Here is a 27329-nt window from a genome sequence, read left to right as displayed (position 1 = left end):
ATAAGTGATCTTACTATATGCACATTATAATTTCTACCAGAATTTTAATGAGGTGTAATTTAAAGTTTAAAAATAAAATGTTGCATGTTATATGAAAGGCTGGAGTGGAAAAGGATATAATTATAGAAGACAGCTCCTAAGTTCGTTCAGCATCAAATTCGAAAGAAAATTAGAGCTCTATTTGAAACTCTTCTTGTATTCATTAACCCTAGAATTTCTTCCATAGAGATACCATGGGTGAAGTGTTTATGAACCAACTGTTTAAACTGAGTTGGTTGGCCACTGTGGTGGCAGAATTGGAAAAAACCTGATATGATGTCTTTTGCTGCTGCAGTATGTTTCAACTTTGACTTTATTAGCCCGAAGAACAGTCTTTAACTAAAACATAAGCTTATACAGTGATCTGGTGGTGACCCTGCTGCTGGCAGTAAAGATTCAGCATGATGATATTTCTAATTCATATTAAGAGAATTAATATGTCTGAATACCAGTCAGATGTTTGTTTTTAAAAAAACTTGAAGTTTGATGTTGTGAACATAGCTTAAAAATTGATATTCTATAACCAAATAAAATAGATTCTCTTGCAGAGAGAGAAATGGTTTTGCAAACCAACTCAGTGTGAGCTCCTAATGCATTGATGTGGCAAAAAGGGCTACCACAATCCTTAGATGTATATAACGGGTGATATTACCTCTGTAGGTAATATTAGTGAGGCCACAGATGGAATTCAGGTGTCCAGTTTTTCAACCTCCTTTTTGAAGTGTGGAGAGGGTTCAAAGAAGACGAGTGGTCCGGAAGACACACCTTTATCAGATATCCGATAGTAGAGTGCTCTCTAGTCCTGCTTCCAACTGCTGGAAGTTGAGGTCAGAAAACTTCAAACTGGAAATAAGATGCACATTTTTAATGAGGATAATTAACTACTAGAACAGATTACTACGTGATGTGGTATTTTTTTCTTCACTTGGGCTTTTTAAATCAACACTCTGTCTAAAGGCATGGTCTAGTACAACGACAAGGTGTTGGACATAAGAAGAATCACTAGGTAAAATGATGTGTTATGTAAGAGATCATACTAGGTAATCATAATGGTCCTTATAATGGTCTTAAAATAATGAATCACTAATCAAACCTTTTCCTTCCATTCCATGTTAACAACCATGTCACACAATTAATTTCAGTGAAGTCACTCCCAATTTATACTGCTGTGAAGAGAAAAAAAAATCCACTGTTACATACTTCAGTATGTCATTTCTTGCAAAATTGGAATGAGATTTTTTTTCCATACACTTGAACAGCTCAAAGGTTTCAAAACTTTACCCCTTCTCATTTCCCTGTGTTTTTGAGGGAATTCTTTTTCCCTTTAATTCTCTGTTACTGAAGGGAACTATCCTTGTAGTTTAGTTTCAAAATATGATATTCCCTGGATTTTTAAATGTCAAACTTTTGGTCAAAATGGGGACAAGTGACTAAATTTAGGTTACTACTATTTAGGATTGTGAAATGCTCTAGACTTCTCTTTGCCAACATACGCAGAGTTTCAAAGGTGCTAACATGTGACCTGGGGATCTCACAACTCTGGTAGTCTTTGGAATTCCTTTGATGCATTGCACCTTATTTGTAGTGACATGCAATGCAATAACATGCAAGACAACAACTTTCAGCCAGATTCACCAAGGAACCTAAACGTGTCTAGCTCAGAGCATGGGAGCAGCCCCATCGAAAAATTGTGTTAAAGTTGTGTGTGCGTTTAAATACCCTTGCTGAACTGAGATCCTGAACTCTGGAGGCACCAATAGGTGCAGCATCTGATTTGAAGTGCTGCGGCACCTGACAAGAGTGATGTCACGATGTATTCAACCCAGTCAGAAATGACACCTTTTGGGGTTCAGCAGGCTGGAAAATTAGCATAGTAAAACATTCAGTAGGTAGGTAGGTAAGTGTGGGGATCATTGCTGGCCCCTAAGAAAGGAAAATGGGGGAAGAGAGAGGTGATTGCTCTCCAACCTAGAGAGTGTCTAAGGGAATGTCCTCGCTGGTAAAAAAGTTGAGTTTTTCACCTCAAAGTAATTAATGTCCATTAGCAATCCAGAGGTAAAAACACAGTGAAGACCAGGCACTTTAGTTTTGCTGTGAAGTAAACAGCCCTATACCCTAGCCAGGGGTTGACCTTGGCAAGTTACTCCCAGTAGAACTTAAAGTGCCTTATCTTCACTGTTTTTTTACTTCAGGTTAGCTAAGACTCGTTAATTACCTAAGGTGAAAAACAGCTTTTTTAGCTGTGAAGACAAATCCTTAAACAAACAAAGATAGATCACATATTGACTACTCACAATGGACTGCTCATAAACAACCTACAAACCAATAACTGTTTGTAGAAATTGTTCCTGAATGATTTTAGATACTGATACATTTGAGAAAATTGCAAGATTCTGGTGCAAAAGTTGAAAACAGATTCAAAATACTCAGGATAAATAATTGATATTGGATTTCTCAATCCTGATTATTATTAATCATTCTTAATGAAGTTATCTGTTTAAAAGTCTTGAGCATTGTACATGTTTACCTTCTAAGAGTAAATAGATTTTCTTAATCTTGCTGTATTTTTTCCCATTAAATTATGCTTGTTTCTGACATTTTATTTCATGTAGTATTTTATCATTCCACATAAGAGGCAAAAAGAAACTACTTTTGGTAATACACATATATACCAGAGTTTTATCAGAAGAAAATGTAAAATGAAGCATTGTTTTCAATGTTACAAGAATAAAAAATAAAACAATGAAGACTTTAAACATCAAATTCATACTTCGACAAGCTTTATAAAAAAGCCATGTTGACACAAAGCAGTGTAATGGATTTTTTAAATTGTATTGTTTGGACATAGTGAAGCTTCTTTTAGCACATTTTTGTCTGAGCTGAGGAAACCTGCTTGTTAGCTGAGATCTGTTTCTTTTCAAAAGCATTGGTAAGGGAGTGACCAATTATTTTAGTGAAGAGAAATTCTCCATGTTAAATTGCCAAATGATTCTTAAATAATCCAAAGCAGACTTCTATTTTTGTAGGAACATAGGATGATGACTTTACAAGGAAAGCAAAATCATATTAATCAGGAATATGGATTATGATTTATATTTTCATAATTTAAAATCAAATTGTGGATTTTGCCACAGTAGAAGGAACTTTTTTTATAGTGTCCACCTTGAAAGAGATGAAGTCATTAGGATCCTTTCTTTTGTTGTTATTGTTAAGAGATATTTTTGCTATAAGTAGAGGACTTGCATACCAAGTAGCATTTCTGAGGGATCACACCTCCCATCTCCTTTGTAATCTATTCCGACCACTGTCTGCCCTTTGGTGGCGGGGGGGGGGGGGGAGGACATATTGGTTGATCCGGGCATCCTGAACCAATCATGGCCCTTTGCCTTACACAGGGCCTATTGATTAGTAGTTCCAATGTAAGGGCCCACTTATTGGCCAGTGGCCTAAGAAGGCTGCATCCTATGTTTGCAAAATAAGCATGAGGTTGGGAAGATTGTCCACCTGCCAAACCATGGATGATGTCCGTTGTTTATAGTTGGTGGTTTTCTGTGATGCTGCAAGTTCTTATCAATTTGTTCTTTGAACTAATTGATCGTAGTTTCTTTTTATTTTTTTCTTCAACTAGGTAACAGTGAATTGCTACAAGCGCACAGGTATTTGTTGATGTGGCTTTGTCACAGTCTTTCTTAAATGGTCACAACACATATATATATTCACCCACATCTTTAATATGTGTTTGCAAATGTTGTAATGGGTAGCTCCAAAAGAGTCAAATTCAAGTCAAATCAGGCTTTAAATGAAGGGAGGTGCTTCCCAGCATGGACCACTTGATGATGAAGCATTACTATGCCATGGGACATTAGTTAAACCCGCCAGTAAAGGATGCTTCCTCTAGTTCTTTGAGAGTAGAGTATTAGCCACTTCAGGTCTGAATCAAATGGCCAGCACTGGGATGACAAATGTCGTTTTGAAGTTTGGACTATAATTAGGAACCACTGGACTATTGTTTAATTTGTTTGGAGGAGGCTATCTACGCTCTAGAAAACAATCTCAGACTCATTTCATTGTGTGAACACCCTACATACCATTTTCGCTATTAATATCACACCCCCCTGCTTAGTGTAACCAGTAAAGCTCTGTGAGTATTTTTTTGGGGGGGGAGGGGGGGGTTGGCTGGCAGTTTCAAAAAATCAGAAAAAAATATTAATTTCAGGTTGACTGGAAAATAATATTTTTCAAAATTTCTAATGAACTAAAAAACAAAATAAAAATGTTGTTTCAAATTAAATGTTTTTCAGGTTTCATTTAACCCAAAATACTACATTACATTTCAAATGTGAGTGTTTTGATTTTATTAAAAATAAAATTTAAGCACATTTCAAAATTAAGTCATTTGAAACTGAAAAATGGAAACATTTTGCTTGGAAAATGTCAAAATGAAACATTTTGATTTTTTTGAAAATTTTTACACAATTTAGTGAAGCTGACATGAATTTGCAAAAGTGTTGCCAAATCTACCTTTTTCACCAAAAAAGATTTGGAATGATTTTTTGGTCCAGCTCTAGTAATCGGAGTAAAGCTTGAGAAGAAAATAATGGGTGATGTCTTTGGGACCTACACAAATATTTTATGCCTCTACTTACTGTGTTGGCTGTCAATAAAAATTTACCCTCAAGTGCTTCCTAATTATGTTTCTTTTGGTTATGCCAGAGGATAGATTCTATACAGGAGGTGTAATTGTTTTGTTGACTACAAAATACAAGATTTTTGGATTTGTCTTGAGACTAGACTTGTCAAAGCAGTTCCTGTCACTGATTAAATTCAACAAGTAACTTCAGAGAACCTCATGCTGTCCAGTGAAGTCAAAGGGAGTTATCTTGCTGTGCAAGGAGCACAGGATTACAGCCGTTGTTTGTTGTATTTAACAAAATGTTGAAGTACAATATGAATGAAAATCACCAATAATGTTTCTTAAATTCTGGCATGTGTTTTTCTTCAAAAAGATTTTACATGTTAATGTATTAAAATTATCTCTCTGTTTCAGTTTAGTCATTTTTTCCCAAATGATTTTATTCTTGGAAATTGAGATGCACATGGTGAAATTTGACCCTTTGATAACTGAAAGCACATATTGTACTGGATTATAAAGTATACTGCTAATATATCTTCAAAAGGAAATGTATTCTCAATTTACAGTGAGCCATGACTGTAAAGGACAGTGAAGAAAAATTGCTTTTTCAGCAAGAGATGAAGTCTTTAAATTTATAACTTTATGCAAGATTGCCAGGACCTGAGGCAAAACTGGAGTATGTATCTACTTTACAGCTGCAAAAATAATTACATGACTGCTATCTGTGAAGTAATCTTTAATGGATTACTTTTTGTTAGCTTTTCATTATGTAATGTTAGAGCCAAAATAATTCATAGCAAATGGAAAAAAATATTTTGATGTTTCTATGGCCTGGACCTTTGATGTCCTCCTAAGGTATTTTATTATGTGTTGGTTAATTTGTGAAAAGGTTTCAGTTTACAGAGAAGGTACTGCACTTGTAAAGCTGATCTAAGCCTAACAAATGTAGAAAATTACTCAAGTAATTTGCTTTTATTAGGCAAGTATTGGACTTCTTTGTTGCTTCAAAGGTGCTAAAAGCCATCCAAGGTGCTATGTAATAGGTTTTCATCTTAGATTTATGAGCTCCTCCAGACTTGAGAAGCACTTAAGGTTTGTCAAGATCATTTCACTTGATTTTTTTTTATTTTACAGCACATACGTTTAACTATCTCTTCACTTTATACTAGTGATATAGTTTTGGGAACTAAAAAAAGCCTCCATACTGAGATGCTTAGTACAGATCTTATATTACCTCTCAGAAAAGATATATTGGAATTGGAAAAGATTCAGAAAAGGGCAACAAAAATTAGGGGTATGAGGAGAGATTAATAAGATTGGGATTTTTCATCTTGGAAAAGAGATGACTAAGGGGAAGGTATGATAGAGGTCTATACAATCATGACTACGGTGGAGAAAGTAAATAAAGAAGTGTTATTTACTCCTTCTCAAAACACAAGAACTAGGGGTCACCAAATGTATTTAATAGGCAGCAAGTTTAAAACAAACAAAAGGAAGTATTTCTTCACACAATGCACAGTCAACCTGTGGATCTCTTTGCCAGAGGCTGTTGTCAAGGCCAAGACTATAACAGGGTTCAAAAAAGAACTAGGTAAGTTCATGGGGGATAGGTCCATCAATAGCTATTACCCAGGATGGGCAGGGATGGTGCCCCTAGGCTCTGTTTGCCAGAAGCTCAGGAATGGGCTACAGGGGATGGATCATTTGATGGTTACCTGTTCTGATCATTCCATCTGGGGCACCTGGCGTTGGCCACTGTCGGAAGACAAGATACTGGGCTAGATGGACCTTTTGATCTGACACAGTATGGCCGTTCTTATGTAATAGAACTTTGGTATAGCAAATTAACTCTTCTGCATTTTCATACCTTGTTGTTAATAAGGGCTATAAGTTAGTTTTAATTTAAAAATTGTGTAACTTTTTGTTTCTATTGCCTTATGGTCCTTTCTTTGGAGTGGTGGAAAAAAAAGCAGGTTCTAAAATGAAAAGTGACAGAGGTCCAGATTCACCTCCCATTAAAATAATGGCAAAAATTCTCATTGATTTCAGCAGTAACAATATCCAGCCCTAGTCCATTACACTGCACATCTAGTGTGTACAGAAGGTTTTGGGTTTTGTAGGATTTTAAGAGTGAATGCTAAACAGCTTCCGAACTCCTACTTGCCACATTCAACCCATCATACACATTCAGCTTTTACACTATGCTAATAGACATTTTGGTGCTTCCATAACCTAGTTCTGATTGGTGGAAATTCAAATAAAAATAATCAGGGTGTTATGAGGGGCAAAGAAGAGAAGAGGTGGCAGTAAAAGCAACTGAACTTACTGAAGGTTTACCATCATAAAAGTTGTTGGGAGTTGGAGAGGAGATAACGAGCTGCTCTAGAATATCAATCCTTGAATTGCCATTTTGGACAAATAAAAATGACCTGTTCTTCCCCTGAAAACAGATAGCTGTAACCTGGGTGAATTTTTATGTAGAAAAATTGTGACACTGTTTCTAAGTCCACAAAGAGAAAATATCTGTTTTAGCTGAACCTTATGGGAAAGGGTTCTATCGATTTAGGCCAAGTATGCTTTCTTGGTTCAGACTGACGAACACGGTAGTAATATCTCTTTGGAAATCCACTTTCTAGACTAGATAAGACTTTGACAACAGAACAGATTCAGCCAATAGATTTTATTGTTTTCTCCTTTAAACAAACTGTCAATCAAATCTGAAAAGCCAACTAAAAACACTAGCCATTCTTTGCTTCTCCATCCCTGAGCATACTACGCAGAGGAGGAAAGCAGCTATGTGATCTGTCTTCCCATTTACCCTCACTCTACTGGATATAGTCATCATGGTCCACTCATTAAAAGCTCTGTGAAGCCTGAGAGTGCTCAAGAAAGCAATGTAACCAGAATGCCTTCCCCTTCAATTCTCTCCTCCATACACACACTAACACCAGAGTATAAAACATGATTAGTAAATGCTGCATGAAGTAGCATTAATTAATCCTATACTCTCTGTAAAGTCACTCAAGGTGTCACAGAGCCTAAGTCCTAGGTGGTAACCAATGGCAACATATCTGGGATTCATGGGTTTTGGTGCATGGATTTCTGCAGATCCTTCTTTAGGCTTGTCTACACTGCCCACAGTTCAGACTGTGGGAGTGTGAATAGCAGGGCATGCTAAAGTGCTGCATTGTAACTTCCCTGTGTGGACACTCTGATCACAAACTAAAGAGGACTGTACATTAACACGAACTAGGAATCTTTTAGTTTGCACCCACAGCATCCACACACAGAAGTTACAGCACAGCACTTTGGTGCACACTACTGTTCACACACCTATGTTCTGAACTGCGGCGCATTGTAGACATAGCCTTGAGGTCCTGTCCTCTGTTGACACTAGATTACTTCAAATAGAGTGGAACAAATCCACTGTCACTGCCACAGAGTTCTTTGGTTTTAACGTGCTTTTGCATAACATTGACTTTGGAAAGTATGCTGAAACTGTGTTAGTTGGAATGAGTTTTAAAAATGACTTCACCAAATATGGATATTCACCAGTATGGATAGGGCTTAAGGTAATGGGGAGAGCTGCCAGTGCAGAAAAAAACATCATTGGAGATATTTAAGTTTAGATTAGACCTAACACCTATCTATCGTAGTTCAAGAAGAGTATTATTCACTGGAGAGCTCCTTGGTAGCCTAAATCATTGCATGATTTAATTGTTTACAGCCCTAACAAAAACAATGACTTGTTAAAGTGGCCATTAGAAGCCAAAGGCCTTTGCTGTCTAGTGTGCACTGATGTGTCAGTAATGACTTTTTTTGTCTTTACTCTTTCAGTATTACGAGATGACTTCAGACAGAACCCTTCGGATGTAATGGTAGCCGTGGGTGAACCTGCCGTGATGGAATGCCAACCCCCAAGAGGTCATCCAGAACCCACTATTTCATGGAAAAAAGATGGGTCCCCACTGGATGACAAAGATGAACGAATTACAGTGAGTGTAAAAACCTGACATTTGAGAATACTTATCCCCTTTCCATTCACATAATTCCTCAGTGAACAACACTTATCTACCCATTTTCAGTGTGCTGAGCTGCAGTACTTCAGCCCCTCTGCACTCCTGCCCCTCTGTTGCCTCTCCTAAATGTTGCATCTCATTTGCACAAAGCTGGAAATGTATTCTGTCTAACTTCAGACATACCCTGTCTAACTGTGGGCTTTGCATGTCTATTTGTTGGAATGATCATGTGCAACACACTTCATCCCCCTGCTTGAGAGGAGAGCTGGCCAGAGAATGAAAATCCCTTCCTAAGAAAAATGTTGCATTTTTGCAAACAATTTTCATTCTGAACTGGGATTAAATGCCAAAACCAGAATATTTTTCATGAGAAGGGAACTTGCAAAGTGAGACTGACACGACTCTTCTAGTCTGGATGCCAGAGAAGTTAAGTTCCCCATCTCTCTGCTTCTGTGGGTGCCAGACTTGTGAGAAGGCTGGGAGGCTGAGTCTCTGCGTTCTGTACCACTCAGGCTGCCAGAGCTGAGAGGCTGGTGTCTAAGTGACCTCACCATGGTAGCTCACCTAGATACTTGCATCAGTTTCAGTCTCTGCAGGTGGACAGCCAGGGAGCTGCCATTTTGATTTGCCCAGTGGAAAATTGAAAATTTTCAACAAAACTCAAATTTTCCTGTGGAAAATTTCAGTTTTCAGAAAAAGATATTTTTGTCAAAAAAATCCTTCTAAAGGAAATGTCTGACCAGTTCCACTTGAGAATTATGTTGCAATCTGTAGCTTGTGAAAATAAAATTGATCACATTTTCCACTGTCACATAATCTTTCTCTCTTTTGATTACTATTGGTATCTAGGCTCCATAGTGTTTTCTTTCAAGCTAAGTAATACTTCAGTTGTAAAGGTGAACCATTAGTAGTGTAGGTGAACCATTTTTTAAATTCCTTTGAAATGTCTCTGCTATACTTCCCACAGCAGAGTTATGGAATGGATTAGAAAGTATAATAAGGCTTTTGGGACAAAATCATATTTCTTTAGGGAGATAATAGCTTATTTTGCTTTCTAGAGGTAAGCTCTCTTCTCATTAGAAGTGTTTTCATATGCCTGTGTAGGCTGAAGCTTGCAATGCATGGGTTATTCTCGAGTATGGTAAAAGCAAATCAGAAAGCTATCATTCTTTTAATTTTGACATGCAAAACCATAAACAATTGAGCCTAACTGGCTTTTACTAATACTAATGCATAAAGAGTTCAAAAACCATTTATATGCTGCGAAGACATCACTCTGTATGGTTGGAAATAGCAACATCTGAAAATGTACTTATAAGATCATCTCTGCATTGTGTGAATTACTACTGTTAAGCTGATGTAAAAAAATGGAGATATGCTGTTTATACCTTAAACACCTGCTGAAATGAATGACTACTGTAGGAAATGAACACACAAAACCCCAGCAACTAAGGTTCAAAATGACTGCTCCTTTTTGAGATCTAAATTGTTTGTTTTGTTTTTCTTCTGTATTTAGTACCATAGATATACAAACCATGAAACAGCTGTTTATGATGATGGATGTTTTTCAACCACATAACTATAAAATTAAAAATACTTTATAGAAACCTGGGCTAGATTCACAAAAGGACTTATATGTCTAACTGCCACTTTGTGCCTGAATCCCAGACTCAGGCCCCACTGGGATTCATAACCCACCCCCGGTCAGCTGCAGCCAAATCCTGTAGGTCCCTAAAATGTTTGCATTTAAAGTTCCCTATGTTTCTGCCTCTGAGCCTGTGCATTGCTGCACCAGGCCAGGTTCCTGACACCTAAATCTCAAGAGTGAAAACCTAACTGGGGGAAGATAGGTATTCCTGTGCCTGATTCGTCTACGGTCCCAATCTGGTAAGTGCGTTCAGGCTTTGTCTACTGTAGATGAAACCCTGTAGATGAGCTTACACAAAATGGCGAGGGGTTGGGGGTGGAGGAGCCCTTGACACCTCCCATTGATTAGCTTAGGTGAGAAGCCACCTAGCATGCTGGCTTTAATGCAGCGTTTCTCAAATGTGGCCACTGTGGCTGCATGCAGCCACCAGGGTATTTTTTCTTCAGCCACTACAGCCTCCTGGGTGGAGATGGAGATGTGGGTGGGGCAAAGCAGCAGACCCTCCTTGCAGCGCCCAGCTGTTGCTCCTGGATGCCTTGGTGTTTGCTGGTACCGCCAGCAGGAGATCAGAGGCCTGCACCACGCAGCCTCCTGGGGGCTCTGGGCAGCACCTCTGCAGTCACATGGGGCCAGTGTGTGTACTCAATGGGATTCAGGCTCTGGGCTCCAGCTCTGGGCTTCAGCCCAGGCCAGCGGAGCTCAGTTTTGAAAAAAATTCAGAGCAGCCACCAGCAAGGGTTGGTGGCCACACCCTGAGGCCACCAAAAAAATTGTTCTGAGAACCCCTGCTTTAGTGAATCCCATTCTAAGGCACCTGTCTCTCCCCAGTCATTGTATAGGGAGTCTAGGTACCTAACTAAGGCTTTGTGAATTGCGGTGATTTTCTAGGCACCTGAAAGTTAGGTGTGGCAACACTTACTGTCAGCACACCTAGGTTTCTTTGTGACTCTAGCCCCATGTTTATTAGTTGTTTCAAAAGAAATCCCCTTAACTTAAAATGTGTGTTTGCATTTCCTTGCAGTGTACAGTCTATTGAATTTAGGTAAGCAGAAGATTAAAGCAATATTAGGTATCTCTGTGAAATGCATTCTAAGCGTGTATTGTTTATTGCTACCATTCATTCTGTTGTAGGAATTTCGGTGTTGTTTAATGTGGTGCATTTTCTTGTTGCACTTTAGAAGTGCAGTTCACCCACCCGTGAGAACAAAGATACACCCAGAACAAAGGAAACATACATTAATTGGCAACACCATCTGTATATTTGATTATCTTAAATCTGTGCTTGTTGTGGATGAATAGCACCTAAGTTTGTTTTTGCTTTGTGATGATTATATACTGTGCCTATTTAACTAGCATTCTTCCATCACTCCACCTGACAGAATCATTTTGTATTTTCAGTTTGCTTTTTCTAAAAACAAACAAACAAGAAACGGGATTTGATGTAGGTCTAGGAATAAACTTGATTAGATACTGCCTTGTGCTGAAATGCTCATTTTGTATTCAGAGGTATAAATTAATGTTGCTGAGATGGCAAACTCCACTGAATGAATTTACATCATATTTACCAGGCATTGTCTTAACCAGCACTATTAATAACATGGCATCTTTCTCATATAGGCAAGAGGTTGAAACTACATTATAATTCAGATTCCCATTTCTATACAGCTGTAAAGGAGTCTTGACAAAAAGGATAAATACACATTCAGTCATATGTCTTAGCAGCTTTGCAGTAACAATGGATATTTTCTTTCTTTTTTCGTGCTATTTTGGAGACAAAGGAGAATGGGACCAGGAACGGACAGCATGCTAAATGAGAGAAGTAAAAGATTTGGAAAACTTAATTTAGTGAGGTACATATAAACCAGAATTCCTTATGTAGCATTATTTCATCCAAGAACAGAGTCAGAAAGGATGAAGCCATTAAGATGACTAAAATAATGGCGAAGGAATAGGTTTGAAAGCAACATCTGAACACACATTTGTCAGGTTTAATTGGCCGCTTCTTACCTGGCATCTTATATTTGTGCTTCCACACATGTTGGGTGAAGTCCTGGATCCACTGAAGTCAATGGCCAAACTTCCATTTCACCCATTAAAATTTCGCCCATTAAACTTTAGAAGATTGGGATTACCTGCCACTTTTAAACACAGTGAAATTGCAGGCACATGGAAGCCAAAGGGTAAAATAGGTGGATGTGTGTGTGTATAAAGCTTATTAACTTGAGAACTTACTGAAACACTGATAGTAGTGGCTCCATAGTTAAGTTTATGTCAAATTTTTGATATTGACAAGACTTTCAGAATTTAATAGCTTAAATCTCTTGCCATTTTAGGAGAACTAGAAGTGGGAAATACTGTTGCAGCATCTGAATTTTTGAAGTCATGGTATGTGCTGATAAGTGATTAAGATATAAACAGTCAAAAAAAATCACACTTTTTTTGGTTTGTGGGTTGGTTCATGTCACCCAGATGGACTGCCTCCAGAGAAGTCTTGACCCATGAAACAATCCACTTATTAAATTCCTCCAGAATCTGAAGAATTCTTTCTCTTTAATAACAACAGTGCCAGGCCTGGGCTGGTTAGTGTGAGACTTCACAGCCAGCAACTCATATGAGGTTTGTGGGCGATGAAAGGTGAATAGGGAACACAGGCAGTAGTTTGGCTCCTGAGACAGAATCGAACGCAAAAGACTGAGACACCCTACAGCCCTGTAGTGCAGATTCTGTTGAGTTTGTATTTGCACGGCTTAATTTAAATCTAATTTTTGAAGAAAAACAAAACAAAACAGTTAAACTAGATCCAGGTTAAGGTACAACTTCCTGTAGAGCACAATAAACAGAAAATATTCTTTTGTCCCGATAGAATTAAGGATTAATTACATTCCTTATGTAACACAAGAAAAATTGATGTTAGTAACCTTTGCATAATTTTGTCCATTTGTGTGGTGAGTAAATAGGTATTACAGTGAAATAATAATACAAGTTTATCAAGTCATGAAGTATAGTAAATGGAGCAAATATGAAAAAGATAAGGGTAGACTGAGCTATCAATGATTAATTATAAAAACAGACATCAACATTGACCACAAATGTATTGGACTCTGCAGTTTCTGGCTCAGGTCAGCCTCTGTGTAGGCTGATCACTGTACACGTTTTGTGTGTGTGTGTGTGTGTGAAAAATCACAGTCTAAACATTTTGCTTACTTTATAAAGAAATATGACCAAAAGCAATTGTCTGAATATTAAAGCTAATCATGATTTCCCTCAAGTGTATTCTTTACTGAGTTGTCTAAAAGCATCTGCTTATAAATCTGGTTAATCCATGTTTGTGTCTTCTGAATTGCATGTCTAATGTGTGGGGCAAATATTGATCTTTAATTTGTTGCATCAAAAAATGTTTGTCATGGTGTCAGAGCAAAACTGGTGATGTTTTTCCCTATAAGGGACTTCTTGGAAATCAAAAATCCTTCCTGTATCATTGGAGAGCCTAATAGCTAAACTTAAATACAGCTAGGTAAATAGATGTGGTTTCACTTTCTGAACACTTTTAAAATACAATTTCCTTTTCCAAAGTTTGTCTTCACAAACATTCCTTGTGATTTTAGGAGAAACTATGTAAGCACCAGGATTTGAACACACACAATCATCTTATGACTAAAATCCTCACCCCTGCCCTATCCCTTGGATAGGGAAGTGCTGTATCCTTGTTTTACCAGTGGGGAGCCAAAGAACAGAGAAACTTAAGCGTAGGCATAGTTTCACTTCTATATTTGGGCGGGCAGCACCAGTGAGGCCAATGAGGCTGCGTGTGGGGGGGGGGGGGCAAATTCCATGCCTGCCTGAGACTTGCAATTTGGGGGGCAATGCCTTTGCCCTCCCCCAGACTATGCCCAGGAGACTAAATGACTACCCAAGGTCACACAGAAAGTCTGTGGAAGAGTAGGCTTTTGAACCCAAGTCTCCTGAGTCCAAGGAAGTGCCTTCACCACTGGCCCATGTTTCTTTTTGCTAACAAAACAATTCAGTTTACATCAAAATAGAACATTTTTACTCTGAACTAAGAGTGTCCACACAGACTTGCACCAAAATAACTAAAACTGTGAATTACAAACTATTTTGGTCCCAGTTTCCTTACAGATGAGCTCTTTTACCCATTAGGTTGTTTTTTTCTGTCAGTAGCAGTTCCTCCTTAATTTATTAAGCCTCACTAAAGCACAGTGAAGTAGGGGTGAGTCTTATTATCACTTTTTTTCATATGGTAAAACGTACGCAGAGAGGTTACTCGGTTGTACAAGCCCCCAAACAGGTCTGTTTCAGATCCAGGATTAGAGGTCAAGATTTTCCAGCGTCCGTTCATTTCCCACAACCCCTAGCCCAAGCCTCAGAAACACCCCTTAATTGTTCACATGAAATAAGAACGTGGATGGTGGAAAAAAGAGGGAACACTGAACATAAAAAATGTAATATGAAGAATTCCTTTACTTATGCATGAAAGGGGATGGTAATACGTTAAAATACCTTTGTAATTGATTTTTAAAAAGCAGAGCTCTTTTATTGAAATTTGGGTGCAATACTGTGAATCCAGTTTTTCCCCTTTCATATTAACTCTTGTCTGTCATTTTTCCTGAATCATCCTCGTTTGAGTTTTTGAAAGAAAAACTTTGAGATCTTATTCATCTTTCTATGTTCAAGATTCTCAGCTTTTAAGATCAAAGTTACAGGATGAATAATGCATACAAGTTTTCCATCCCCTTTGTGTGTGGCTGCCTTGTAACATAAACATTTTTTAATGACAAACTCTTGTTTTAGATAAGTTGTAACTTGAATTCTCTATTGTTGTTTTTATCTGACCCTTCGATAGCATATCAGAGGGATGAAACATTCTGTGTGTTTTGAAAAATATTATTTTTCCATAACTGAGTGATGAAATCCTGATAGTATGTAAAAATATGCTGCTGTGGAATGAATGATTCCATCAAAGCTACCATCCACTCAGAAACATTTTGTTTGTTTGCCACAGTATTCGTGTTAATTAATTAGATTACTGGAAAAGAGCCCTATGAATAATGTTTTGAGACTATTCACAGCATCATTGCTTAAACAGGAACAAAAATATATGAAGTAGCTGGATCCTAAGGTGATCTTTGTCATAACAACAACAAGAAAACATTATGAATATCAGTAAAAATAGATCAGTTTCTAATGTAGGGATCGGGGGGGAAGAAAAGGCAGAAATTACTCCCATCTTTATCCAGAGGAGCCTTTCCTTCAGAAGATAAATTGCAGTCAGGAAAGGGGCATCAAGGAGGAGGAAACAAATAGATGGAGTAGAGTTTGTCCTTGTCTGTTTTGGCAGTAATGCTTTTAACCTGTTAAGTGCTAGGTTTCTGATACTGAGTGTTCCCTTAGGCTAAGTTTCTAAAACACTATTAGGGTGCAATATTGTATTTATGCTGTGTGTACATGTCTCCTTTCCTTCACTCTCTCCCCTGTCAGTTCTTTCTCCCCCTCCCTCCTATCTTTTTATTCATTTCTTTAGAAATTATTTTCGGGAAGTTCTATTACCTGTGTTATGCAGGAGGTGAGACTAGATGACAGTGGTTACTTGTGGCCTTGAAGTCTATGAATCTGTGAATCTATTAGCGCCCAGAAACGTGTACGTAGTTTAGGGACTAGCCCCCAGTCCGAAGAACTTGTATTTCAGTGGTCTGGTCCTGCAAATGCTTACTCACTGAATAATGAAAACATTCACATGCAGAAGTGCTTGTGGGTTTAAGTCCTAAGTACATTAACAAACAAAGGAATGGGGCAAAGGAAATCACAAGCAAGTATTTTATTTCATCTTAATTAATTAATTTATTTATTTAGAAGGGCTTAAAGGGCAGGCATCAGTTGCAGATATACAACCATTTCCTGTTCTCCTGGTGCCTGTCTTCTCTTCCCTGCCTCACTATTTCCTTGCATCCTTCCTCCTAAGTCCCCCTCACATATACTTCCTGAAATGCCTGGCCCCTCTCTCCTCTCCATATCTTCCTTCCTCTGCTGATCGATACTTTTATTGTCTGCTTTCCTTGAGGATCAATGTTAATGATTTACACTTCTTCTTACATTTTTAACATTGCTTCTGCTGAAAATATTACGAAGGTTATGTCTGTTAATTTGTCACCCAATATGGATGGTGGTAGATTAATGATTTTGCCACCCCTAGGCCCAGAAATAATTGCTGCCCCCCAGCTCACCTCCGCTCCGCCTCCACCTCCTCCCTTGAGCCGCCGCCGGGTCCTGCTTCTCTCCGCTCCCTGCCAGTGCTTGTGTGCGAAAAAGCTTCGCGAAGGAGGCAGGGAAGGGGGGGGCGGAACACAGCGCGCTCAGGAGAGGAGGCAGGGCTGGGGTGGGGATTTGAGGAAGGGAAACAACAGGGGCAGGAAGGGGCTAGAGAATGGGGGCGGGGAAGAGGTGGAGTTGGGGCAGGGCCGGGGGCGGAGGGCAAGAGCCAGCACCGGGGGAAGCAGCCTCTAGCTGCTATTATAAATTTCCCACCCCTGCAAATTTGCCGCCCTAGGCCTAGGCCTTGTTGGCCTGGGCATTAATATGCAGCTGAATGTAGAGGAATTTAAAGACTGGAAAATAGTTTGGGATCAAACAAATAACAGTGAAGGTAGAGGAGGATGTTTCAAATCCTGCTGCTACATCTTCCATTATGTTTCCAAGATCTGACATCATCTTTCTGTCCACAATGCTAAAGCTCTAGTTGAGAGTCATCATTATCTCTCATTTTTTGCCATCAGTTTGGGCAATAACTACCTTAATGCTTGTGTGGTCTGATATTCATTTTCCTCTTCCTGTCTCCCCTTTCTTGTTACATCTTGTCTCAAATTAGTCCTTAAGCTCCTCAGGGCAGAGTTGACTTTTCTTCCACATTTCTATAGTATTTACCTCAAGTAGACTCCAATCCTGATTTGAGCCTCTAGGTGCTACCTCAATGCAGCTAAAAATAATGGTTGGGATTTTCAAAGAAGCTAAAGGGAATTAGGGTTGAAAATCTGAGCCAATAATAATAATGTTCTCCCCCTGCTGGTTTGCCTTTTTAAATTTTCTCCTGATTCTTATGATCAACTTTCTTTGACAGTTTAGTGGAGGGAAGGTAACTTTCTTGCAGTACTTTGGCACATTTTTTAAACAGGTACATATCAGTCTTAGATATTATTTCTGAATCTTACTCAGTAGAAAGAATTGCCACCATATTTAAATGCTCCGTTGTTCACTCTGAGCTTAATCAACAGGTTGTTGCATAATTTCGGACATGATAATTTCGGGCGATACATCACGTTAAAGAAGCGTTCACTAGGCGATTAAATACCAGCAGAGAATAACCAAAAAACATGAGACATTTCATCACGGATCTCCAAGATGAAATATTGCCATGTAGAACTAGATGAGGAGAGCCTCATGATGCAGGACAACGTGCATCAGCATGGAGAGTTCATGAACTATGTGAATTTCGGGGTATTCCCTGCAGATTTTTACTGAATCTGACAAGGTCTAATTTTTCATTTAAAACAAGATTAACCTCCTAGGAACTCTGGTTGCAAAGATATGCCTTAACAATGTGACTCATTGTTTTTCCTAGTCTGCATTCAGACAAATTGAAACTGCAGCTTTAGGAAAAGTGTGAATTTCCTCCATGTATCGTAATTCAATGTTACATGAGAAGGCCAATTATAACTACTTAGCAGCTAACATTGTTAACCAGTAAATCACTTATTCCATGTGGCTGGATTTGTGTGTCACTTCTTCATTTATGGTGAGTTGTATGTGTTCCGTAGGCTACAGGTTTTCAATATGCAGTGATTGCATATTCCTGTGATTTCTGGATGACTAAGATACTTTATCTTTCTTAAAAATAATAGATTGAATAGAAGTAGTGACTCTGTAGCTGCCATCTAAAGTGGGCTAGACATTTGTATTGTGTAACATCCAGTATATTGCAGTTTTTTTTTCCATATTACGGTATTTGGTCCAGCAGTAACAAAAGTAGTTTACCAAGGGTCATGGTGGATTCTCCATCACTGACATATTTTAAAGCAAGATTGAATATTTTCCCCTAAAATATACACCCTAAGAATTATTTTGGGAAAGTTATCTGGCCCGTGTTACACAGGAGGTCTGTGTAGATTATCACAATAGCCCCTTTCTGGCCTTGGACTCTTTTAAAAACATGCTATTTGTTAAATTAACACATATTTTGAACATTTTGTTTTACAGAGATATATAGCATTAAAATATAAAAGTAGAGCAAAGAAGAATGGGGAGAGAATAAGTTATCTTGCATATACTCTGCTTATATGAAAGAATTGTGAAGGTTCCTAAACTGAGCCACAGCTCTCCACAGATTTCTTTTGTCCCTGATCATGAACTAATAACCTAGATAGAGAAAGAAAATAAATGCCTGCAGCTTGGATTAGATTATGTAGCAAATAAAATATGTTAGATATCTGATCTTTGAGACTTGCATAGGACTTGAGAGTAGAGGATATTAGGATTTTCTTGTTAAAGAGGCTTATTGAGACTTTTGAAACTCAGGGACAATCTGAAATGATAAAATTGGGGTCTGGAAGAGGATTCCCTCTCTTATGAAGTTGAAAGAAACAGATGGTTGTTCTCTCAGCCTGGGTTACTTGTGATACTCAGAGTATTGAAGATTGTATTTTGTGAATGGCCAGAAGCAAAGATGATTTAATATGTCAAGAACTAAATTGTTTGTTAAAAAAATTATTCTCTCTTACTAAAAAAGAGAAGATTGTTTAGGAATTTTTGGAAAATTCAGGAAATTGAAAGGAGACTTTGTTTACATTATATACAGTCAGGCTGAAGACTAGTGTTAATAAGCACACCCAATGTATTTTCTACCTCCAAGGAAGCAAATAAATGTGTGGACCAGCATGTTAGCAAATCTGAGAGAGAAACAGGATAAGGGTAATACTGCTATTTTCTGTATCCAAGACTGATATATTATCTGAATCTAGAGCGTGGCTCTATTTGCCTGTGTAGCATGCTCAGAGGTATATACAGTATGATTAGATGTTGCAGGAGAAATATACAACCCTAAAGTGTGGTCTTTATTTCCATTCCATATGATATCCATATCATATATCTATTATATATCTCCTAGGTACATTTAAAATTACAGTGTTTAAAAAAATGCATTGACTAAAATATTCACACTCAAAGTATTCTGCCTGCCCTATCTTTTACAAATGAAAAAATCTGTCTTTCTCAATCACAGCCCCCCCCCCACCATCTTTTTCAGGAAAACCTTGAGTGAATAGGGGGTTTTGTAATGGGCTGAGAAGGTCAGAAAACTGAGCTTTGTGTTGTACAAGAGCAGGTGTGAGTTTTGGACTCTAAATCCTTCCATGGAGAATGCCCTTTCCCAATTCCTGTTAGGGACTATTGGATCAGGCACCCTATGTAACCACACTCAATTGTTGAGTTAAAGCAATGAGAAGAGGGACAATGTTTAAGGGAGCCACAAACCAATCTGTAAAGGGCTTTTTAGGTTAAAACAAACACCTTTAATTGCATGCTGGAACAAATGCAGAGCAGAGATGTAATGTGCTCTTGGCAAGATGCCCTGCCATACAGAATGGGCACCTGCATTCTGTCCAACAAGACCTCTGAGTGACTGCCGTGTAGGTTATGCTAGGTAAAAGAAGAAAACAATTACTACGACTTTCAAATATCTATCATATTCTGTTACTGATTTGTGAATTTATTGTTTTGAAAATAGTATTTCATTTAGTCTTCAATATGTGGTTTGGAACTATGAATAAATACTGTAGGCAGAATCTGATTTGTGTTTTATTTGAATAAATCTGCTGTTTGGTTGTTGGGAGTAGTTTGGTCAAACTACTAGGCATCAAGTTGTGCTGAATGACTTAGACCTGTCATCTCTGCTATTCCTGTTTGTGACTTGGGAGTCCTACAAACATAGGCCCTGATTCAGGAGATTACTTAAGCACGTGCTAGACTTGGCTCTTGTTTTTAAGGGGGAAAATTTATTTCCATTTATACAGAAGTAGAGAGAGATAGCAAGTATCCAACAGCAGTCGTTATATTTAAGTTATATCTGCTATAAACTATTACCAGCAGGAGGGTGGGGTGCGGGGAGAGAAAACCTTTTGTAGTGATTAACACCCATTTTTTCATGATTTGTGTGTATAAAAACATCTTCTGTATTTTCCACAGTATGCATCCGATGAAGTGAGCTGTAGCTCACGAAAGCTTATGCTCAAATAAATTAGTTAGTCTCTAAGGTGCCACAAGTACTCCTTTTCTTTTTGTGAATACAGACTAACACGGCTGCTACTTTGAAACCTGCTATAAACTGAATCAACCAAAATCCTCATCCCATTGCCTTTCCCAAACAGCAAAGCCCATTCCTTCTGGTAGGGATTTCTTTTTTTTTTTTCCTTGAGCAAGAGTAGACAGTATATATTTGAAAGTTCTTGGCATTTTTCTTGTTCCTTGTCACTTACTGACAGCAGTGACCACATGTTGTCACTTAAAATGGGAATCTAAGATATCTGCTAACTGAAGCTTTCTTGCATACCCTGCTTTTTATGAATTATTTTTGTAAAGTAAAAATGACACTAACTTTAAAAATATGTTTTAAAAAACTTCAACAATCAATGTGCTGAGTTGGCAAATATTATGTCTAATAATCAAAAGAAGAAAAATATAAAATAAAAATAGAGGGATGACAGTTGGAGCCTGGAACAGATGTGAATGATTAAAGCTCCCTTGTTTGGATTGCTTTGATTCCCCCCCCACCCCCTTTTTTTTTTCTTAAGTTCTAGCTACTTCATTTTTCCTTATTTCAGCTAGTGTGGATAGTTTTGCTTTACCAAATCTCCAGTGATGCTTCTGGTCATATGAAAAGTCTAATCTAAAGCACAGTACTTCAAAAAATAATTTTTCAGTTCTTGAGTTTTCTTGACCCAGCAGTATACTTCTGTCTTTTCTGGTCCTAATACACTTAAATTACCTCTAGTCAGACTTCTGCCAAGAACTGAAATGTGCAATGTGCAAAAGCATGGAACTGACATAGAATTGGTTGGATGATACCCAAGACTCCTATGTAGGACTAGACAAAAAAAGTTGAGAGACTGTCACAAATTATATGGTTTGGAGACTTGGGTAACCAGGCAGAAGGACTTGTCTTTGCAACTTGAAATCGTTATGTCAGAAAAATAATGAAAAATAGCAAGACATTGGAAAATAAACTCACCTGGAGCTGAGACTAAAGCCTGGATTGGAATGTGAGATTAATGGTATTTCTTGAAAACATTGAGTGTGGAATCCAGAGTAGCAGTTTGATTTTGATTTTTGTTTTGTCTCTTTATCTGAGTTTTTGATTTTTGCCATGTCCCCGAATTTAATATCGGGTTAGCTGACTTCAGCATTTCCAAATGATACTTTTATCTTTTTAATGGCTACAGGTCATTTGTTTCTACTTGCTAGTACAACATTTAGCAGATGATTGGGAATTTTTTTCCTCCCAGGTTTCAAGAGTCACTGTCTACCCAGATTATATTGTGGCACATGGCAGGGCTGTGCAAAGAAAGGGGATCAAATGGTTCCAGTGGAACTGGGCCAGGGCTCTTAAAGGGCCTCTGTTTTTGATGCTGTTTGGTTTTTTTTGTGTTTCGTTTTTTTTAATTGCTCATTCTTTTCTTCTGTCATGGGCCTTTCGTATTCAGTACCCCAAATGATGTATTCAGGGCCCTATTTAATGCATTGTGTATGTCATTGACAGCCAGACCAAAACAGGGGAGGGTCTGTCTGGGAATATGGGTGCAGTGAAGGTCTGAAGAATTGGGGGTTCACTCAGATTTGGGAGTTTCTGTGGGGGTTCTGGTGAGATTCACTGGGATCAGGAGGTGTTTCTCTATGATTTGCAGGTCTCTTTGGCATATGGGATTGTGGTGCAGTGAAATTCCATGTGGTTGGGTCTCCCTGTGTCTGGTGGTTGAGGGTTCAGTGAGATTCAATGGGATGCGGGGTCTCTCTGGGACTGGGGGTGCAGTGACAGTGCAGTGAGCTAGTGGGTTGTGACAGTTCCCAAGAGGATGCAGGGTTATGAGGTACCTTGCTACCACTTGCCCTTAGCATGAGGTAGCCTTGTGTGTACTTATCAGGGATCAGCACCCTGACTTTCCTTGTCACAGGCAACACAATCACTCTCCTCTCAACCCAGGAGGTTTCTTTGTCCTTCATGCAGGTTAGCAATAGGGACGCACCAACCCCCAATCCTCTGAGCATCCCGCTGTGGTGTCCTTAACCAGTGAACACTCACAGAATTACCAGACCCAATGTTCCCAAAGGAACAGTACACCTCAGCTTTTTAGTTACACTTACAACAAAGTTCTTGCTTAACGCACAGCACCTACATTTATCTATAGAAAAAGCAACTGTAAGTTAATTTACCAAAGAATAGAGATTCATATGATAGCAAACAGAAATACTGGGAACAAAGGGGTACATATAAAATTATGTCTCATGTTCTAGGGCCTAAAGTTAACTAACAAAATGCCCTCTTATCTAATACGGTACTGCTTACCTAAACTCCTCTTTTTCAACCAGGATATATGGGACTTTTCTGTCATGAGCCCAAGCTCATTGGAGGCCTGTTTCCCCAGATGAAGGATGCTAGGGTGACTTTCTGCACTCTTCTATATATTAGACTAGTCCTTTGTTCTTTACCTGTAAACACGGTTTCCTTCCCTGTTGTTCATCTCTTCCATCTCGTCTTCTTTCGAAATCCCCACAATCCCCTAATTAGCATTGGCACAGTATGCTAATAGACTTCTATTGGACACAATGGTCAGCTAATCTTTTGCAAAGATTATGATGACCCATGTGATGTAGGCTTTCAGCTGAAACCTTACATGAGACTCTTTGGTGAACTAGAATGTAAATACCACACTCAGGGGATCTCTGTAACCCTTATGCACCCCGTTACCTCTGTCTTTGGGTCCCAGGGATCTCTCGGGGTGCAGTGACAGTGGGGATGGGGCATCCTCTCTGAGGTCTGTGTCGGGGCTGCTGCCTTTACTCTCCCATCCCTGCTGCTCTTTTCCCAGAAGGTGCTAGGTGGGTGAGAGAGAGTCCATGACTCCTGCAGCTTCTCCTGACCTCTCCCCAGCTTCTAGGCTGTGTTGGCCTCCCCCAGGGCTGTTACCTCTGCAGATTCCTACTGCTGCGCTGCACTCCTCCTGTGTTGAAGGATGGGCCACGGAGTGGGCAGGGCTTGCTCGTGGGGGAGTGGAACTGAACCTGGGCAGGTATATGAAGCAGCAGGAGCCCAGGGAGCTCTGTGCGGCAACAGCTTTCTTAGAAGCTGTGTGTGGGTCTCAGTGATTCATTTCTACCTTAAAAAAATCAACTGCAAGGGGGTCTGCACCCACAGTGCACCCCCCAACCCAGACACACACTTTAAGCACAGTTCACTGACCTATTATGACCTTTCTCCTGATTTCTCCCAGAGTTTCACAGATATATATCTTTCACTCACTACCGCAGTAATTTAAAACCTAGCAATTCAGGTGAAGCGCTTGGTGGGTGAATCCTTACTGAATTCAACTGGGATTTCTGCCATGAATACCTACAAGCACAAGAGTAGTGCTCAAAAGGGCAGGCTGCACTAGGCCAATGATAAAGGTCAGAAAAGTGCAACTGGTCTACAGAGTTTCTTAAAACATGCAAAGTTCAACTATGTTCCTGTGAACAATCTGTGGATGGTTCCACTATTTGCACTCTGAGCCATCCTTAGCTCATAAGGACTTTGATTAGGGTTTTTCAGGCTTGTTGATTCCAGCACAGAGCTTAGTGTTGAATTGTTGGACTCTGGGGTCTCTGATTCAAGGACAAAGAGTTGTCCTTTGGTTGTTAGTATGATTGTTATGGATGTAGACACTGAAAGTGGTTTGATTATTGAAGGCATGGGGTAGAATTTTGACTTGGACAAGGCAGATCTGGCTACTTGGCCACAGGTGACGAATTCTGTTAGCTATCTTTAAGTAGAAAATGTTCCCATTGTTAGTTTGGAACACAACTTTTCACCCAGGAAACCCAAAGGAAGGTAAGTATTAAAATTATGGTTCTTTGTCAAAACTCCTACTGAGAAGTTACATGAGTGGTCTTGGTTGATGTACAGTTCAACTCTTGCCTCCTTGTTCTATTTCTTTTGCTTCTTCATCTTCGTCTTTTCAAACTATAAAGCTGGGTTCGCAAACTTTTTCCATTTTAGCAGGCAAGTGTGCCAATATGAACATTCAAAAGAACACATGGAGGCAATCTGAATGTAAGTTGCAGAACTATTGGAAAAGGGTTGAACAATTGATAAAGGAAGGATATGAGATAGCAGTAGTTTGTAACATCTCTTGGATATTTTTTCTGTACTCCATTGAGAGGTGTTTAGCTTTGAGAGATTCAGACAAGAAATTAAATAGTCCTCGTAATGGTTTTTTGGGTTTACTTGAATTACTTGATAAGTAAGACACAGTGTTGCAGGATCATGTGGAAACTAGTAAGGCCAGTATTGCAAAACTTATCAAACTGAATTCAAAGTGAATTTATCAGTGGGATTGAAAGAAAAGTGTGGCAGGTTATTTTCGATGACAAGAAAGCTAAATACTTCTCTGATATGTTTGAGTGCACTTCAGACCCCTCCCAAACAGAATAAATGTCTCAAGTATTAAGAGGTATGTTGAGGTTTTGAAAGATGGGGTGAAGGTTGTTGTGAACTTTTTAGACTTCATTGTTGTTCATGCCAAACAGGGGATTGGTATTTATGGAAATTATTTTAGAGGAGCAGAAGAAGACTTTTTAGATATGGCTGATTGCAGGGACAGAACTATGTGAATGGAGCAAACATGACTAGAGCATACAAAGGTGTGAAAAACTGAATTCAGCAGTTAAATCAGTTTTATCTTTTGTCCATGTGCTGCCCACTCACTGAATCTTGTTGGAGAAGCTGCTGCAGTGGTTGTTCCTCAAGTAGCTGTATATTTTGAAGTTGTCCAAAGACTGTATATCCTGATTTCTGCTTCTCCTAATGGTTGAGGTGTATTGAAAAAGCATATTAGCATTACATTAAAATGCCAAAGTGCAACAAGATGGTCAGCAAGGATAGAAGCAGTCATGTTGAGGGTGCTTTTGATGCTTTAGATGGAAGCAAAGCTTCACACAATGTTATGCCAGAACTTGTGTTAGAAACTAATAAAGACTTCAGAGATTTCAGTTCTTGTTTTGGTTGAGATACGGTATACTATGCTAGCTGATCAAAAATTAATATTGTGAGCAAAAAATTGCAGACTCCGGATCTTGACTTTCACTTTGTGGCCTTTGAGATGCTTTATCAGAATTATGGACTTCTGGGTTTGCTGCATCTAAGGAAGCTGCTGCTTCACATGCAGAAAGGTTAGGAATATCCACCCAGTTCAAAGAGAAATTATCTCAAAGGAGGAACGTAATGCCAGGCAAATTTTCAAAGGAGGAAAGGTCATCAAATCCCCTCAAAAGTTTTTGAATGCTAGGTTTTCATTCATTCATATTAGACACAGTATTAAAATAATAGAATGATAGGACACGCAAATATTATGGAATCAGAAGAAGGTTTGTTTTTTGAAGAGCAAGAAACTGAAAAGTATCAACAGCAAAGACATAGAGGCATGCTTGACACTCTGAGGATGTAAACCATGAGAATTCTGAGAATGAGATTTAGTTCTTCACCAGTATTTGCAAGCAAATCATTGAGGATGACTTAGAAAGAAAGGTGGGAACCCTTTGTTTCAAAACTTGGCTCCCAGACCAGTTTGTAGAAGAATACTAACATCCCAAGATGGAGTCTAGAGACATGTGGTCTGGTCACATGTCCTTGTAGAGTTATAGCAGCCATAATAACTTACAGGCTGTCTGGAGTGTTCTGAGGAAGACTCACCAGGTGGGAGATAAGCTTCTCCTCAGGCCTGTTGTTTTTCCTAATGGCTCATTGCCCTGAATAGGCCCTTCCCACCCAGCTATCTATCCTGAAAGCATCTTGTCTAGTGGGCATTACAGGTGTAACTACATTTGAAATGAGGATTCATAGTCAGTATATACAAAAATGATACATGCATACAAATAGGATAATATTCAGCAAATCATAACTTTTCCAATGATACCTTACATGACCCATCTTGCATAAAATACATCATAATTATGCTATAATCATATCATAATTATATCACTTTGAAGAATATGGGGTGCAGTGTCACACTGGGCCCAGAACATTCAAAGATCCTCTTTCCAGTAAAGTAGCAATGTGAGTCTGAACAAACTATACCTGTGCCCAGCAGGACTGCTAATAGATTTGAGTACAGGTCATATAGTATATTTAAGATTTCAAGAGAAGTAATACATCTGTTATTTCTCAGGACAATATTAGTTTAAGGATAGGTTGGAACTTGTGTGTGGGAAGGCTTATAAAATGGATATGCTCTTCTTGGGTGACCAGATGTCCCGATTTTATAGGGACAGTCCCGATATTTGGGGCTTTGTCTTATATAGGCTTCTGTTGCCCCCCACCCCCCTGTCCCGATTTTTCACACTTGCTGTCTGGTCACCCTATGCTCTTCTGTTGGAACTTTGTGAATTACTCCTCTTTAGGGCTGCAGTATTTTCAGAATTGTCACAGACTTCACAGAAAACATTACAATGACTGTTTACCATGAAAAATGAAGTATTCAAATCTTCTTCTGGTTGCACGTGCACAGACGTGTGGGTGCGGCTGAGAGAGCAATCTTTCTGAAGTAAGGATGTGAGTACTGAAGGCATGTAGAGTGGGACTTGGCTAAAGTCCGACTGGTCAGCCGAGGAACTGCTGGCCCTGGAGACACCTATGAGGATTCAGCATTTGAGGGACACCAGAAGGAGTTGACAAAAGGAG

At 38.9% G+C, this 27329-nt stretch overlaps 1 protein-coding gene across 1 annotated transcript in view; it reads left to right on the top strand.

The window, feature by feature from the left end:
- ROBO1 (roundabout guidance receptor 1) overlaps window positions 1-27329 on the top strand; it is a 440486-nt gene that overhangs the window by 277926 nt on the left and 135231 nt on the right. The window contains exon 3 of the mRNA XM_078847927.1: window positions 8510-8667. Coding sequence (XP_078704053.1) covers window positions 8510-8667 — 158 coding nt within the window. The remainder of the gene's footprint in view (window positions 1-8509; window positions 8668-27329) is intronic.

The sequence above is a fragment of the Lepidochelys kempii genome, chromosome 1 (genome assembly GCF_965140285.1).
Source record: "Lepidochelys kempii isolate rLepKem1 chromosome 1, rLepKem1.hap1, whole genome shotgun sequence".
Lineage (NCBI taxonomy): Eukaryota > Metazoa > Chordata > Testudines > Cheloniidae > Lepidochelys > Lepidochelys kempii.
This window is presented reverse-complemented; position numbering and strand designations above follow the sequence as displayed.